General features: G+C 44.0%; 2 protein-coding genes across 3 annotated transcripts in view; one reads left to right on the top strand and one right to left on the bottom strand.

Moving 5' to 3' along the window:
- The first annotated feature begins 75 nt into the window (after positions 1 to 75).
- The window catches only part of RGP1 (RGP1 homolog, RAB6A GEF complex partner 1), a 35271-nt gene continuing 18961 nt past the window's right edge, over positions 76 to 16385 (top strand). Inside the window, exons 1-10 of one of the 2 annotated variants that reach the window (XM_001367869.4) lie at positions 76 to 214; positions 319 to 536; positions 709 to 842; positions 1409 to 1545; positions 2022 to 2105; positions 2202 to 2351; positions 2763 to 2909; positions 3267 to 3394; positions 3637 to 3826; positions 4326 to 9195. In XM_001367869.4, coding sequence (XP_001367906.1) covers positions 727 to 842; positions 1409 to 1545; positions 2022 to 2105; positions 2202 to 2351; positions 2763 to 2909; positions 3267 to 3394; positions 3637 to 3826; positions 4326 to 4549 — 1176 coding nt within the window. In that variant the 5' untranslated portion in view covers positions 76 to 214; positions 319 to 536; positions 709 to 726 and the 3' untranslated portion in view covers positions 4550 to 9195. The remainder of the gene's footprint in view (positions 215 to 318; positions 537 to 708; positions 843 to 1408; positions 1546 to 2021; positions 2106 to 2201; positions 2352 to 2762; positions 2910 to 3266; positions 3395 to 3636; positions 3827 to 4325; positions 9196 to 16385) is intronic. The other variant, XM_007498792.3, reaches the window with a different exon arrangement.
- On the bottom strand, positions 4674 to 5783 carry MSMP (microseminoprotein, prostate associated). Its single transcript, XM_001378118.5, has 3 exons — positions 5657 to 5783; positions 5267 to 5375; positions 4674 to 4970 (listed from the first exon to the last, which is right to left on the bottom strand). Exons 1-3 carry the CDS (start codon positions 5781 to 5783, stop codon positions 4790 to 4792), a joined length of 417 nt encoding a protein of 138 aa, XP_001378155.4. The 3' UTR covers positions 4674 to 4789.

Consider the following 16385-nt stretch of genomic DNA (forward strand, 5'->3'; position numbering starts at 1 on the left):
GATCGCGTCCCTCTCCGGCTCCGGAAGAGGTTCTTGCAGGAATCAGACAGGAAGTTCCGCCTCTCGGGCCGGCACCCCACGCACGCCACGTCCCGTCGCGCTACGCCACGCCGAGCCAAAAGGACGAGGAAGTAGAGGCATCAGCAGCAGCAAGTACCTCGAAGTTTGGAGTGACAGCCGCGGATCCTCGGGGCAGGTCCTTGGACCTGGAGCGGTAAATCTAGGGAAACAGCTGGAGGGGGGGGGCGGGGTGGAGACAGGGACAGCCCCGGGTGGGGAGGGGCCGGGCCACGACTGCCTCGTCCTCGGTTTCCCTAGCGTCTTTCCAGCGATCTGGGATCTCCTCTCCCGGAGAAGCGCCGTCCAGTTCCCCGGGTGCATCCTGGGGCTGGTCTTCCACCTCCCGACCCCGCTTGACCCGCAGCCTCCTCGCCTCCTTCTCAGACTCAAGACCACCAGCCGCATCCCCCTCCCCCCAATCCCCCAGTCTGTCTGCTGTGCACGTGACGTGTCTATGGAGATGGCTTCTCTAGACTGTGAGCTTTTGAGAATCTTTTGGGGCCCCAGCTCTTGGCACAGATCCTGACATATAGCAGACACTTTTGCAAATGCATGTTGAATGAGTCCAGCATTCTGTCCCTCTCCATTTCACACCCCTTTGCCCTTAATGTTCAATGCTGACATTTGATCTCTGACATTCCTATGTAGAGCTGCCCCAGGACTACCATGATTGAGTTGGTAGCAGAGCTGAGCCGAGGCCCTGTGTTTTTGGCTGGGGAGGCACTGGAGTGTGTGGTGACTGTCACAAACCCCCTATCTCCCACGGCCACCTCTGCATCCAGGTACCCACTTTGTGGAATGGCAAGGAACAGAACAGGGCTCTGTCGTGTGACCTGAGGGAGGGAGCCCCTATCTGTATTCCTTGGGATGGGCAGCCTCTATAACTATTCCCTCTCCCATTCTCTTTAGTTTGTGTTAATTTTGCATATATCTTTGACTTATATATGTACATATTGTTTTCCCCTTGATCAGAGGGCATATAGTTTCATTTTTGTTTTTGAATCTTAAGCACCATCACCTTGTACTCTTCCTGGTATATTCCTTGATTTGTTGAACTTCTTGGTTGTTTCATCCTAAACTTTGTGGGGCACGGTATGCATGACATAGGATGTCCCTATCCTGTGTCTTTGCCAACTAAGACTGTTAGACATTTGCTTTCTAGATGCTCTTTGAGGCCTATAAGTCTTCAGGATTATGGACCAGGAGCAGTTCATTATTTGATTTTAGGAAAGAGATCAGGGTTTCTTGGGACTGGAGTAAGGGGTGGTGAGGGGGCAGTGAATGAGCAAGTGCAAAGTTTGTGGGGATCAGAACCTGCCTTCTGAAATATTTATCCCTTACCCAACAGTGAAGCATTGGCCTGGGCCAGTGCTCAAATACATTGCCAGTTCCATGCCAGTGAGAGCCGTGTGGCACTGCCCCCCCCAGACTCCAGCCAACCAGATGTCCAGCCTGAGAGCCAGACTGTGTTCTTGCCACACCGAGGTTAGGGGCACATGTATCTTTTGTTACTCAAGTCATGGAATCTGCCTTGACTAGAACTGAGGAAATTGGTATTACTGTATAAGGGTTGGGTATTGCTGGTGGTGTTGGTGCTATACTATCTTTGTCACAAGGTTGGGAAAAGTAGCAGGAATTGTCACACTCTTTGTCCTTGTCATCTATGGGTGGTGACTATCAGAGTCACATGGAGGTAGGATTATATGCCTTGTCATACAGTTGTCTGTATGACTGTGACTATAACATGGGAGGGATCACTGATGATCCTTCTCTCACAAGATGAGAGTAAGATTATTGGATTGTATGCCCATGTCACAGCAGAAGTAAAAGGTAGTCTGGGATTTTCATGGCATCCCACATACAGATGTTATCATTTTTTGGTATCTCATTACTTTCGTGGCATCCTCTGTCACTTACTTTGTGTCCTTGAATCTCATTCAGACTTACTGGTCTCTCTCCAGGTGAGCGGGGTCAGTGTATCTTATCTACTCCTCCAAAGATTCTGTTCTGTGACTTGAGGCTAGACCCTGGAGAGTCCAAATCCTGTGAGTAGGATGCTTTTCTTTTTTAATACCCTCTACTCATAGCCTAATAGAGGTGTTAGGAAAACCTTCCCATATTCCTGTCTTCTTTCTACCTAGATTCCTACAGTGAGGTGCTTCCTGTGGAAGGGCCACCATCTTTTCGGGGTCAATCTGTCAAGTACGTCTACAAGCTGACCATTGGCTGCCAGCGGGTTAACTGCCCCATCACTTTGCTTAGGGTCCCACTGAGGGTGCTTGTGTTGACTGGTGAGTGGCAGAGTCATTGGAAAGGAGGGGAGTAATAGAGAGAGTAGTCCTTGGGATGGGAAATAAGGAGAACTTCAAGGAAGCTTCCCATTTTCATTGAAGGTGCTATAGGACGGTAAGAATTAGGGCTCTGGGGAGTAGGTTGAGTTTTATGTTCCCATGATCTCTTCCTACATTGGAACTTCATATGTTTCTAAATTGTACATGCTCACTATTTTCCTTTATGGTTCCTATTATTCCTTCTGATGCTGTGCCATTCAATTCTCTATATTTGTTATAGAGACCCACATCTCCCCTAATCTATTTCCAATCCCTCTAATACTTCTCAACCCACAATCTTTTTAATTCTTCCAATATTCCTCATTCCCTTGCCCATTCATCTATGTACTTTATCCCATATTCTCTCCCCAGGCTTCCAAGATGCCCTTTTTCCCCAGGATGAGGTTGTGGCTCCATCCAGCCCATTCCTGGAAGAAGAAGAAGTAGGCAGAAAGGACTCCCGGCTAGCAGAATTAGCAGGAGAGTTCCTAATGGCTGCCACATCCCGACGCAGTTTGTGTAAGGATATTTCCCTCCACAAAAGCCTCCCTTCAGAGATACCTTCATGTGTAGATTCATAGACCAATTTATGAAGAGGGCTGTCTTCCATTTCATCTTGTGTAAGGATACTTTGCCTTTGAAAAAATCCTCCCTGTAGATATGACCCCTCTTGTATACTCCTAGAGCAATTTGTGAGCACTGCTTTCTAGTCAGTTCTAGGAGCCAGGGTCTCCCTCCTCAATATGCCCATCCCTTTTGAGCCCTCTTTGTCCCAGTTGGTTGCCATTATTATCCCATCCTTACTGGATCCTTAGGAAGGGATCTTTGTTGACATGGGAGTCTTGGCTTACAGATCCTCATTCCCCCTACCTCTAGATCTGTACAATATCAGCGACGGTCGAGGGAAAGTTGGGACCTTTGGAATCTTCAAGTCCGTGTACAGACTTGGGGAGGATGTAATAGGGACCCTGAACCTGGGGGAGGGGACTGTGGCCTGTCTACAGGTGAGGGGGAGAAAATACCATGGGGGGAATGGGAGGTGGGGATGCATTTTGCAACTGACCTGTATTGCAGTTGTAGGGATGGGATCCCAGGGAAGGGGTCCATGAAAGAAGCCATTGGTGGTGGTGGGGGTGACTCACAGTGGGGTGATATAAAGACTGTGTATGAGTAAAAAGAGCTATAAATTGGGGCATTCTTTCCATTCAGTGGCCACTGATTTATGAACTGCTTTCCTTGTCATCAGTTCTCAGTGAGTCTACAGACAGAAGAGACTGTCCAACCTGAATATCAGAGGCGCCGGGGGGCAAGTGGGACTCCATCTGTGTCCCATGTGACTCATGCCCGACACCAGGAATCCTGTCTACATACAACCAGAACTAGCTTCTCTCTTCCCATTCCACTAAGCTCTACCCCAGGCTTCTGCACAGCCATTGGTGAGGCTCTATACTGATACTAGTCTCACCCCATTACTGCCTCAGTTACTGTGAGATGGGACTACACTATTCCTGGGTGGGAGGACTGACCCTCATTTTGAATACAGTAACTTCATACCTCTTGGGTCCCCCTTCCCCCTTCAGATGCTGTGATTCACCGAACCACTTTGTCCCATTCAAAAACTCCACAGCAAACTCCCATACTTCTTGCCTTCTGTGATGATATTGACTTCTGTTTCCTAACATACTCACTCCAGCTACCTGATTCTGGCCCCACACTGAACTTTAGTTTATTAGCCTTTTGCTGTCTACCACCTTGATCTGATCTGAAGGTCTGGAGAGGTATCTATACTCAGCTCTGATTCCCCACCCTGATAACTATCCCCTTCCCCCATTTTTCTTATCATAGTGGCTTCTCTCCTTACTGGCCTTTTTGTTTTCCCTCTCATCTTGAAGTTGCCTTTTCCCTTTGATTCTGACCCTTCCTCCCATCTTCTAGTGTCCTTGAAGTGGCGACTACATTTTGAATTTGTGACATCTCGGGAACCTGGCTTGACACTACTCCCTCCAATGGAGCAGCCCAAGCCTGTGGTCTGGACGGGACCGGAACAAGTGCCTGTGGACACCTTCAGCTGGGACCTCCCCATCAAGGTGCTGCCCACGAGCCCTACGCTGGTTTCCTACGCTGCTCCAGGACCCAGTGCCAGCACCGTCACCATCTGATTTGGTCTCTAGATCCCTACCATGGCACTTTGGTGCCTAGACACGGCATGGAAAGACAGACACCATGGCCCTCTCCTTCCTTTCTGGGGCTGTGCGAGTCTGAGAAGGAACTCCAAGGCAGGCATTTGGCTGTCCATTAACTTATTTATTTAGAATAAATTCACAGCTGCTAGTGGTTTCCCTGGAGGTGGCAGCAGCCGCAGTGGGCAGGCAGGCAGCAGAGTGGATGGTCAGTAGAACCTAACTGGGATGTGGTCTTGGGGCCCCAGCATCAGGGGTATTGGCTGAGCCCCATTCAGGGTCAGGAGGGCCTCCCCTGCAGGGTAGGTGTGGATCAGATTTTTGCACCAGGGAGATATGGCAGGTCCCTTCCTCCCGTCGTACCTCACACCCAGCTGGGAAGTCGATAGGTTGCTGGGACCTAGATGAACATAATGGGTAAGGAAATTGCACACTGAGGTTGCTGTCTCTCCCCTACAGCCTTGCCTCCAGTCAAATTCTATTTCATGAAACCTTGTTTTGAAGCAAGAATAGGACTTGACTTCCACTCTAGACATTAACTTATTTGGTACCTCTTCTCTTCCTTACAATGTATTCTTCCTTTTCCATATACCTTAATCCCTTTTGTCACATCTAGTTAATCTTATGACATCCCTGGTCACTTCCCTCCTTTCATACTTCCCCATTCCCACATTATAGCAATCCCAGATCACTTACGTATCACAGCAACCCACACCGATGGGATGTAGGCAGGTGCAGTGGAAACAGTCACTTCGGAGCCAGGATTCACCCAGGGTAAAATATTTTCCCTCATAGTGACAGGGGGCTGAGGAGGAATGAGAAAGGTTAGCAAGGATGGGATGGCTTATAAGAAGAACTTTGACTTGAAGTAGGAGAAGAACGAACATTAATCTACAATTTTGGGGGGAGCTGAGGGGAATTTGTAAATCAAGTATTTGTAAATCCTGAGCAAGGAGAGGGATGGGTTAAGAAGGAAAAAAGGCATCTTTTTATAAATAAGTATAGTGGCAAAAATGGGGCTTAGATAATTTCCGTTAAGCCTCCCAGTTTCTTCTGTTTTTCTGTTCTCCCTTCTTCCATTTTTACCTTGAGCTTGGAAGTAGCATTTGCTGTGAGCTCCTTGCAGTTGCAGAAGAAGTGAAATCATCAAACAGATGGTTCCCCAGCTTCTCAGGGTCCCCCTAGTCCCCTTAGCCCACTGCCTCAGGGCCATTCTTGCAAGGCTAATTTCACGGATCTGCTTTGCTCTTGCTCTGAACCTCTGTCTTGTCTCCTCTTTTCTGTTTCCCCTCTTAGTCTGTCTCCCCTGGGCTCTTGTCTCACACCATTCTATGCCCTCTGCTCTTGTAGGCATGGGGATGTTTATAAAGTGAGGACCCTGGCCCCCTGCTGAGGAGAGCTGGAAAAGCTGTAACTTGGTGTTTCCTGGGGTGAGGGCATGAAAACAAGAGGTCCAGCTTTTAACAAGCTGTGAGAGCTGATTCATGTCCCAGCACAGCTTGGGAGGGGTGGGGGTTGGTGGACATGGAAGGGGCACTGGCCTGGGCACTTCACCAGTAAAGAGAAGTGGGAGGGGTGGTAGACTGCTAGGTGGTCCCCAGATCTTTTCCCTGACCTAGGGAGGAGGGAACATTTTTTCCTTTTCTGTTCCCTCCTTCCCCCAAAGGGGGAGGGTATAGGGTATTGGGATTCCTGCCTGGACCGGAGGGAGGCATTTCCTGGGGACGGTTAGTTCTGTGTCCTAGCCAAACCAAGGAGCTGCAGTGGGGCACGACGGCCAGAGGCTCCAGGAAAGGGAACTAACATTGCTGTTGCTACCTGGAGTGAAGAAAGATATCTCCCTCACTCCCCTCACCCCCAGGCTGAAATTGCCCCAGAGATGAATTTGCCACCCTCCAGTGGAACTGTTATCCTTTTCACATATCCTTCAATCTTCTCTTTCATTCCCCCTTCTCCCCTGTAAGGCTCCCCCTTCCCCATTTTAAGTCTGCTAGAGGTGGATCGACTTTTCTCTTAACAGGTGAAACCTTTACATTCTCCTACATAAGAGGGAAGGCTCTCAGTTGTCCTGAGATGAGTTTGTGGTTTCCCCTCTGAGGTAGGGAGTATTTATATCATCCCAGAGATGGATTTTTCTCAACCAGATGTTTCAAAGATGTTGCTTCAAACAAGCCTTCCCTTCAAACCTGGTGGGAGTTGTACTAAGCTAGTATGGACAAACATACTCAGTGCTGAACATGGATAAAGCCAACCCTCTTTATACCTTCTAGGCTGGGCTAGAAGCTGAAGGTCTTGAGAACAAGGGAAGTGAAGCTCCAAGGTGTCCATTGTCTTGGTGTTTTGCATGTACCTTATTAAACCTCTTAGAAGCCCTCTGCTTAAAGTACAAGAGGACTGGGAGTCACCAAAGACTTGCTAGAACCTTGTATGTTGGATCATATGTAGTGGACACTGCTCAAGTAGGATATCTACAGTCTTGGAGCCTACCACCTTACAGCCTTTAAACAGAAGGGGCTACTCCATGCAATTCCTTTGGCTCTAGCTGGCTTTTGGCAGGGTTTGCCCTCCTGTGCTTCATGTTAGTCATTTCCTTCATATCACTTATATTATTCGTTCTTTCTACCCCATGTCTCCAATATGTCTTGTTTTTCATCCATGTGCCATCACAGAATTCCTGAAGGTGGGTAGTGGAGCCATTATTGAGTAAAGGAAAAAACACTGAATTTGGAGGCAGAACATCTGACTTTGAGTCCCAGGTATATTGCTAGTTGTGTGGCCATGGGGTTCTATGGATTTCAGTTCCCTTTTAAAGATGATCAGGGGAAAGCAGATGAATCTGTTATGTCCCAGCACTGACATAATCCTGTGCTATCACTATTAAGTTTATATTCTGGAGCTGGCTGGCACTGGTCCCTGTTTTCTCCTTGACTTATTTTAAATCCTTACCTTTCACTTAGAATCAATACTGTATATTCCAAGGCAGAATTGTGATAAGGGCTTGGGAATTAAGGGACTTGTCCTGGGTCACACAGCTAGGAAGTGGCTGAGGTCACGTTTGAACACAGGACCTCTCCTGTAGACCTGGCTTGAAATCAGCTAAGCCTCCTGACTGTCTCCCCTTTGATTCTTAAGGGAAAGGTTGGTGTAGTCTGAACCTCTGTAACTTGAACCTTCCCCTTCTAATCCCAAACTTCAAGACAGAAGGAGGTACACTTTTGCCTCTAATGGACTTTGATACTCCACTCATCTTTGAATTCTGATTTGAATTTTGCCTGATTGACTTTGTTCAAATCAGTTCTGGATCAAGTGTTTCTTTGATCCTAAATTCCCATCTCCAGACTCCACTCTCCCTACTTGCAACCCTGCCCCAAAATACAGCAAAACTATTCTATGAATGCCTGTTTGCCCTCCTACAAGTCACCTGACACTACTTGTCCTAAGACACCTTTCCCTACTTACTGAGCACAACTTTGGAGGTGAATTTTGAAGAAATTCCCCTTGCACTTCTAACAAGTATCTCTTTCCTGACCACCATCCCTCCCTCCCTCCCTCCCTCCCCCCAATCTGTCGGCCTTCTCCACAGATTTCAAGTTCTCTCCTTCAGGAAAAGGCAACTCCCCACCTCTATATGGAAGAAAGTTAAAAAAAATGTCCAGAGGGTGCCAGGTACCAACCTGCAGGTGTCTGTTGTGGGGTAGGATACACCGAAATCAGTGAGTGAATCTAGTCTGGACATCGGCAATCCTACTGACCACTACCTGTGACTGGTAGTCTGTGTAGTCTCGAGCTGGGAGACTGGCTAGGTGACTGCTGGCCACCAGCTGGTGCAGCTTGCAGTTTGGGGAAGAGGGGAGAACCTTAAGAGGACCAGAAGTTTGTCTAGGGGGAGCCTGGAGGTCTTGGGTTCTTGCTGGCCTGTAGAAGCAGCCGTTAGCGGTTGGACCTCCTCTGCAGCTGGGGTGGGCTTGACATTTGTCGATATGGAGGGATGGGAGGAGGAATTGTAGGGAGTTCCTATGCCCGAGGATTGGGCATCTGCATTCTAAGAGAGGTTTGGCAGTTGACCCCCCTTGGGGTGGTGGTGCTAGGGTCTCCTAACGGGCAGAGCGTGTGTAGTGTTCCAGGTTGTGACGAGGTTGGCTGCGTGTGCATGGAGCCAGGGTAAGGGGGGCAGTGTGGCGTCTTAGGTATCTACATTTGGGGGTCGAGGTTCAGAACAATAGCCAAAAGGGCTGCGCTGTGTACCCGAAAAACGTTAGTTGGGGTAGGGCCTTGGCTAGGGGGGGCAGTAGGGGGCGGCTTTAGCACGCGGTCGTATCCGTGGTGCTGGAGGGAGGGGTGGGAGTGTGAGCTGGCGGTTGGCGCGCCTGGTGCTTATCCTCCGTGGTGGGGGCTGGGGTGGGGTGGGGGTGAGCTGCTGGTTGGCGCGCGCGGTGCCTGTCCTCGGTGCTGGGGGTTGGGGGTGAGCTGGCGGTTGGCGCGCGCCGGCCCCGCGGGGACAAGGAAAACATCCGCCGGAGGCCGGGCTGGGCGGTGATCCAGGAATACAGGGCAGGTGCGCGGCTGCTGAGGAAGTGAGCACATTCCGGCCTCCTGGCCTGCAGGCAGGCGGGTCGGCCCTCCGGGTGAGTCACCCCCGGACCCCCGGCCTGCCGCAAAGCCAGTGTGCCGGATAGGCGGGGAGCCTAGCGGAGGGAGGGAAGCCAGGTAGAGACAGGGCGGGTGAGGCATTCGCGGTGGGCGGGGGGAGGCTTGGGGCACCCATTATTCCCTTGCAGATCCACCCTGTACAATTACATTTACCTCTGTGCCCCGGACATGCTATTTTAGGAATGAAGCGTTTTAAAATTTTTTCTTTATGCCCAAGGCTGCGGGCGGGAGCAAAGGGGGTGCCAGAGTGGCTGCTTTGTATTTGCACAGCATTTGCTTGTCTGCAGAGCTTTGTTAGAAATCTCTTTAAGATTCCCACTTGGGTGGTGGGGTAGGCAGGTGCTCTTACCCCATTATAGAGATGAGTAAGCTGAGACCCGGTGCTGGAATGTGAATGACTCAAGGGTAGAACTCATTTTCCTAGTTTCTAAATGGTGTCCTTTTAATTAAAAAAACAAACAAAAAAAACCCTATTGCTACCTCCCCTCTTCCCCATTCCCTTCCATCCTGCCCTCCAGAAGTTTATTATGTCATCGGAGTGATAGTCAACAAGTATTGATTTCACATTTGCCATGAGACAAGAAACAGGTATTTCCCTGACCTGTGTGTACTCAGTCAGAACGTGCCTACATGATGAATAATGACTTGGGAATGGCTGGCCAAGGAGCCCTAATAGTTCCCCGCATTCTTAGATGCCTTTGCTTGAGCATTTCTCTCTGGTCTCTTCATCCCAGGTTCAGTATAGGGTGTTGGGTGGCGAGCTGGTAGGATGAGGTCTGTTCTCTTCCCCTGCCGCTCCTCAGGCCGGCCTCCATCTCATTGAACACTTCTATCCAGAGATCCCAGGAAACTAAAGAATCTGCCTGTAATTTTGAAATGTTTTTAGAGTTAACAAAGGATTTTGCTTACAGAAATTCCTTGAGATGTAGTGTGTATCATATAGATGTTATCTGCATGATGCGGACAGGGAAACAAGCTTCTAGTGTTTAAATGATTTGCACACAGTCAGCTGAGATTGAATCTAGACCTGGTCTAACTCCACATTAGGTGCTCTTTCTGGTTATACCATTTTGCACTTAGTTTTTTGTTGAAGGCAAAGATCACTCCTCACTTTTCCTTTTTGCTAACACTAAAGCCAAAACCTGTTAAAATACCTCAGAGAGGTGATATGATAGCTTCAGAACAGGTCATGGAAAAGGTGTTGCAATACATTCTGGGGGACTGTTTTTTGTAGATCTTTGTGAACTTTTTGAAAGCAGGGATTGCCTTTTGCCTCTTTGTATTCCTAGCACCAGAAGCTGGGTCTCTAGGTAGGTAGAGCCCTGGGTCTGGAGTCAGAAAGACCTGAGTTCAAATGTGGCCACAGACCACAACAATTTGCCTAGTCCTTGGCCTTCTGTCTTAGAGTTGTCACTAAGAAAGTAAGGGTTGAAACAAAACAAAGGTGTGCTATGGACCACTGGGTCATGAGGAAGGAGACATGACTGAACAACATTCTTAGCGCTGTGTTTGTATATAACAGGCAATTAATAAATGCTTATTGATGGGTTGACTGAATAGAGAAATTCTGTTTGAAAGTAGGCCAGAAATTTTCTCTTTAGAGTTCTTAGAAAAAAAGAAAAAGACTAAAAAGGTATCTCTAAGGATTTACAGCCACTCTAGGCCACATCCTTTGGAAGCCTTTACCTGACTTGCCCTTATGTTGAAACTCCTGTTCCAGGGTATGGGAGCTGCCACAGGCTTGAAGCTGGGGAGAGAAGGCCTAATCAATGTATTTGGAGCATTGCATATATATATGCTGGGAATATTGTGGTGAAAGTATGTATTGAGGAAGAGTAAGTTTTAACCTTGGGTTGACAGAGGTTGGGACAACTTATAGAAAGCTTTCATTATTAGGATGAGTTCTGACATGAAGTGAGTAGCCATTATAGGTCTTTGAGCAAATGATCATCATAGTTATACATAGTTATGAGATAAGGTAGTCCCACTTGCCAGTGAGCCATTGATTTATTTTTTTAAATTTTTGTCTTTGTATCCCAAGTGCCTGATACACATGGTAGATGCTTAATAAATGTTCTTTTTGAGTAAATTTGTTACGTATTTATCTGATTGATCCATCAATCTGGTAATTTTGATTTAACTCAGTTTGTGTATTGTACATTTATTGTTATTCAATTGTTTTTCAGTCGTGTCTTATTCTTTAGGATTCTGTTTGGGGTTTTCTTGGTAGATACTGGAATAGTTTGCTGTTTTCTTTTCCAACTCATTTTACAGGTGAGGGAACTAAGGCAAACAAAAAACAAAGGTAAATGACTTGGCCTGGGTCACATAGCTAGTAAGTGTCTGAGGCCAGATTTGCTGTCCATATATTGTACGTTTAGCAAATTATAAAAGTGATTTTGTTAAATGTTAAAAATAAAATATGCCTTTATAGGAATTGATTTAAAACAAGAAAATGCTTGACAGCTAATTAGACCACTTAAAATAGGAACTAACTGGAAAGTAGTACTACTTTTTTTTCTTTGATTTAATGTGATTTTCTCTCACTGACTTCAATCTTGCCTGTACTTCTTCAAATCTCATAATATAATAATAATAATAATAATGGATAAGCACTTTTTTTTTCTTATTCTCTGACATGCTTCTCTTAACTCTATTTTGTTATTCTTCTAATTTCTTTTGATGCCATAGGTTATCATAGGATTTAGAGCTAGAGGGGATGCTTGTAGTTTCCTTTTTCTAGTTTCTATAGTCATCACTTTTAACATAACTTGTAAGTGTAGATTCCTCTGAGCCAAAAGAATTTTCAGTTTTTTCTCTCCTACTTCATATGGAAGCATAGCAGAAGTTTGTTGGAAACAGTTTAGAATATTGCCACTGATGATAAAATAATTCCTTTCTATTTTTTAAAGCTTTTGGAAAAAGTCTAGGGCTTCCATGTATTATGCAATGACGTGACTTCTTGGTAATTTTGAGACCTTTTTTGCCTTTTTTTTCCAGATAAAATATTTTATTTAAAAAACCTTAGAAATTCAATGAAAAACTATTCAAAACAATAGTTTAAATAAAATATCAAGATACAGAACTCCCAAAGTCATTAACTTTTTCTATATATTACTAACAACGATCAGTGAGTAAAATTTTATTCAAACATTTGAAATGCAATTTGATTTTTTGAAAAAAAAATTATTTGAAAATATAAAATGCACAAAATATATGGACTTAACATACCAATACACATGCAGAGTTACATAAAGTGAAATTCAAATTGAATTGAGTGATTCATTGTTTTCTTGGTTGGGCTATATCAAATATAATAAAAATACTATTACTACCTTAGTGAATTTATTTCCATAAACTACCAAAGGAATTGATTACTTGGCAGATCCAGACAAAATAACTAAACATTTGTTTGGAGAAACAAAATGTCCAGAGTTTTAAGAAAAATAATGAAGAATAAAAGAAAATGATGAATTGTCACTGTAAGATAATTGAATAGCAGATAAAGGTTTGGCCTTGAAGTTAGAATGTCTTGTGCATATTGTGTGACTTGGGCAAGTCACTTCCCCTGTTAGTGCCTTTGGCAACCTATGAAATTGTAAGTTATAGAATGTGTGAAGGAAATTTACTCTCCCTCTTTTCTGGGATTTCACTTGATACCATTTGAAGTAGGCCTTATTCTTGACAATTTTAACCAATCCCATCCTGCTGGAAGAGATCCAAGGTCTCCCTGAGGGAACCAAATGAGGCCAACAACTATTGCTGATCTTCATTGGTCAAGGAAATTTCTTTGCTGAGAGCTGCCTATATTGATGAAATCACAGACCCTTTCCCTTATATACACATCCAAAAAATTAATCTTGCATAATTTATTTTTTCTTAACACTGACACATATGTGACTTTTAGATATAAAAATCAGCAAAATCTATTTGAGACAATAAGTACCATGATGGCTAAATTGATAACTCTAAAATGCCGTTTTCCACTTAGATTCTATTTTGACAATAATATATATTTTAAAGCTCAGATTTTAATGACTACTCTTTGTTTACTAAAATCTTACAACTGTCTGGCTAAAAACAAAAACATTCTAACCAGTTTACATTTAATTCCAATATTTTCTTTTATTGTGGATCTGTTGTTTTTCTGTCTTGCTGTTTCATTCAGCCTAAGCCTATATTAGTAACTATGTCTCACACCCTTTATCCTTTGCCTTCATTTCTGTTCTGCTCTGTTGGGCACCTTTAGAGGAAAACTTCACACTGACTTACTCTACTATAAATTCTTTCTTTCCTTAGTTCTACTCTTTTCCTTGCCAGCAAGCACCACGCTTCCTTCTTTGTTGATTCTCTAGCCCACAACTGTTTTTGGCTCATCACTTACCTTTTAACTCTTTTAAAACTCCTCTTCATTCTATTTTTTGGTTCACAATCTTGTTTAAAAAATTAGTGTTCTCCTTTATTAGGCTTTTCTATTTCTGTAACCTACTTTAGTTAATCAACTTTACTTCTGCTGTGTTACCTCTTCCTCATCCTTCCCTTTATAAACCCTTGAATAATCATATCTTCAAGTTATCAGTCTTCCATTTTCATTCCTTTGTGAGTAGCATTTTTATATTGCAAAGATCATTGATTTGGGAGCTAGAACACCTGAATTGTGGTGATAGTTTTACCATTAATGAATTGCCTAACTCCAGGCAAGTTTCTGATCTGTAACATGAATGGATTTATAGGAATACAAAGTAATAAAGACTGGGATAGCTAGTCCCTATTTTGTAGGTTTTAAGCAAATCGGTAATTCAATATCTTCAAGGGTTACCCAAACCCTGTTTTAAGAAAAATCAATTAAGTGGTTTCCCATATCTATTTGGAGAACTAATTAATAGCAATTGAAATGCCTGGTCACTCACTAACCAAAGGGATAGCCTATGAAATGAAAACTCAAATTTTAGCCCTTTTTTCGAAGTATTAATAAAGTTACTTCTCATATCTATTATGAGAATTATGGTCGAATTAATCATTTGTAGAGAATAATGATTGCAGTGCTTGGTCATTATAGAGATGCTCTGTTAATTGAAAACTGATAGTAATTATTTTTAGGAGTGAGTGGGAATGGCAGCTGGTCAAGACTTGGAAGAATAAAAAATAGATATCATTGTTCCTTTATTTTACTTTTTTTTGTATTACATAAACCTATATTAGACTTTAATACTTCTCAGGGGCAGAATGTTTGAGTGTCTTGTATCCTCAGCACTTAACATGTCTTTAAGATTACTTTCAGCTTCCAAATCCTATGAATGTCTGTGTGATTAATTTTTCTTACCTCTGATGCATACCTTTCTCTAGTGAAGGGTGCCAAAATCTTTCAAACCTGTCATGCCTTTATTTATTTATTTTTCACTGTTTTCATTGACATTTTAACCCCTTGTAATCTTATTTCACTAACTCCTCATATAAAAATGCTTTCTTAAAGGTGACCATCCTGTTGCCAAATTGAGGGATCTTTCTTCACTCTATCCTCTTTGATGTTTTTTGTAGTATTTAATACTGTCAATCACTTCCCTACTTGAAACTTCTTGCTGTTGACACTGCCTTGGTGGTGAGGATATGACTCTGATAACTCCTAATCTGTTTCTTTTCTTCTTATCACTAAATATAGGCATTTTTCAAATGTTTGTCCCTAGCCCTCTGTTTTAAATTTATATATGGTCTTGGCAGTCTTATCCACTTCCTTGACTTCAACTATTACCTCTTTTCTTATGACTATCAAATCTCTATCTCTAGTTCCAACCCCCCACTCCCTTAGTTTAGATCTATTATTTCATTGGTGTAGGGGACACCTAGTTAAGAAATTTCCTTTATGTATTCATAAACAACTCTGCAACTGTTTTGGAACCTTCAGTCTTAGAGTTAGCTGGGCCACTGAGAGCTTAAATGCCTTGTCTTGGATTACAGAGGCAGAATGTATCAGTGAAGTACCCGATTCTCCAAGTTCTCTTGATTCTGAAGCCAACATTTTATGTTGTTTTTTTTTTTCTTGAGCTCTAGCCCTACATTTTTAATTGCCTGTTAAAAATCACTATCTAGATAAATTGCCAACAATGCAAATGTAAGAAACAAACTCTTCATCCTGAATTCCCTAGTTCTAGTAATGGCATGTCCATTTTGCTATGTACCAAGCTTGGTTTTCAATATCATCATATCAGTTAAGAGGATCTTTTTATTCTCCTTCCCTCCTCTCTCAAATAAATTTTATTCAAACTTTTGTGTTCCTTCAATCTCCACCCCTTCTTACTTTTTAATTGGACTTTTGTAATAGCTTCCTTACATCCTCTCTAAAGCTTCCTCAGAGGGGAGAGAAGCTTTAAGGTAGGAAGATAGAGACAGGATAGAAGTTTTAGATACCACGAAGGGGATGACGGAGTCAAATTAGAGATATGAGGTGGCAGGAATGAGTCTTTATTAATTTTCCATGAGCCACAGCTAAGCTCTGATCAAAGGACCCTTCCGAAGGCTTTTACCAGTCCAGAGATCCACATTTAATACCACACAGGTCGGAGAGATGAAAGAGAGATAGAGAAGGTTTAAAAGCTAGCCTGAAAGAGAGAGAGAGAGAGGCGGAGCTTGCTGGGCTATATATAATCTTTGATATGCAAATATACACAGTACACAGGGATGATCATCATTGGTTAATGACAAGGTATAGGTGTGGTTTCTCTTAACCAGGTGAGCACAAAGAAACCTGGGGGAAGCTGGGGTCAAGGGTCAGAGGCTTTCCCAGCCATGTGCAATACTCTCTTCTAAGGCAATCTGTACATACCAACTGTTCCCCTTGCCCATAGCTAGGGGTGGACTGCTACATTCTCCCTTCTAACTTCCTTCCAGTTTATCCTTTATGCTGCTGCCAGTGAAGCACAGTGCTGGGAATGCTATTCCCCTGGTTAAAAACCTTCATTGCTCTCCATTGTCTACAGAATAAAGTCAAAGATATTTAATGGGTAATTTAGGGCCCTACATGCTACATCCCCAAGCCTACCTTTTGGTCTTAGTTTCTTTTTATTCCCCTTCACTCTTTGTTGCTGCCAGTCTAGACCACTCACTGGCCATTCCTTAAATATGACCCCTGTAGCCCCACTTCCTACATCTGCTTTTGTTTAATCTTTTC

This window comes from Monodelphis domestica, chromosome 7, assembly GCF_027887165.1.
Source record: "Monodelphis domestica isolate mMonDom1 chromosome 7, mMonDom1.pri, whole genome shotgun sequence".
Classification (NCBI taxonomy): Eukaryota; Metazoa; Chordata; class Mammalia; order Didelphimorphia; family Didelphidae; genus Monodelphis; species Monodelphis domestica.

Excerpts from the sequence above, each read along its gene's own strand:
- MSMP (XM_001378118.5), bottom strand. The coding sequence starts at position 5,783 with ATGGCCCTGAGGCAGTGGGCTAAGGGGACTAGGGGGACCCTGAGAAGC. Across the intron at positions 5,376-5,656 it reads ATGCTACTTCCAAGCTCAAG|CCCCCTGTCACTATGAGGGA; the intron begins GTAAAAATGGAA and ends ATTCCTCCTCAG. Across the intron at positions 4,971-5,266 it reads GGTGTGGGTTGCTGTGATAC|GTCCCAGCAACCTATCGACT; the intron begins GTAAGTGATCTG and ends ATGTTCATCTAG.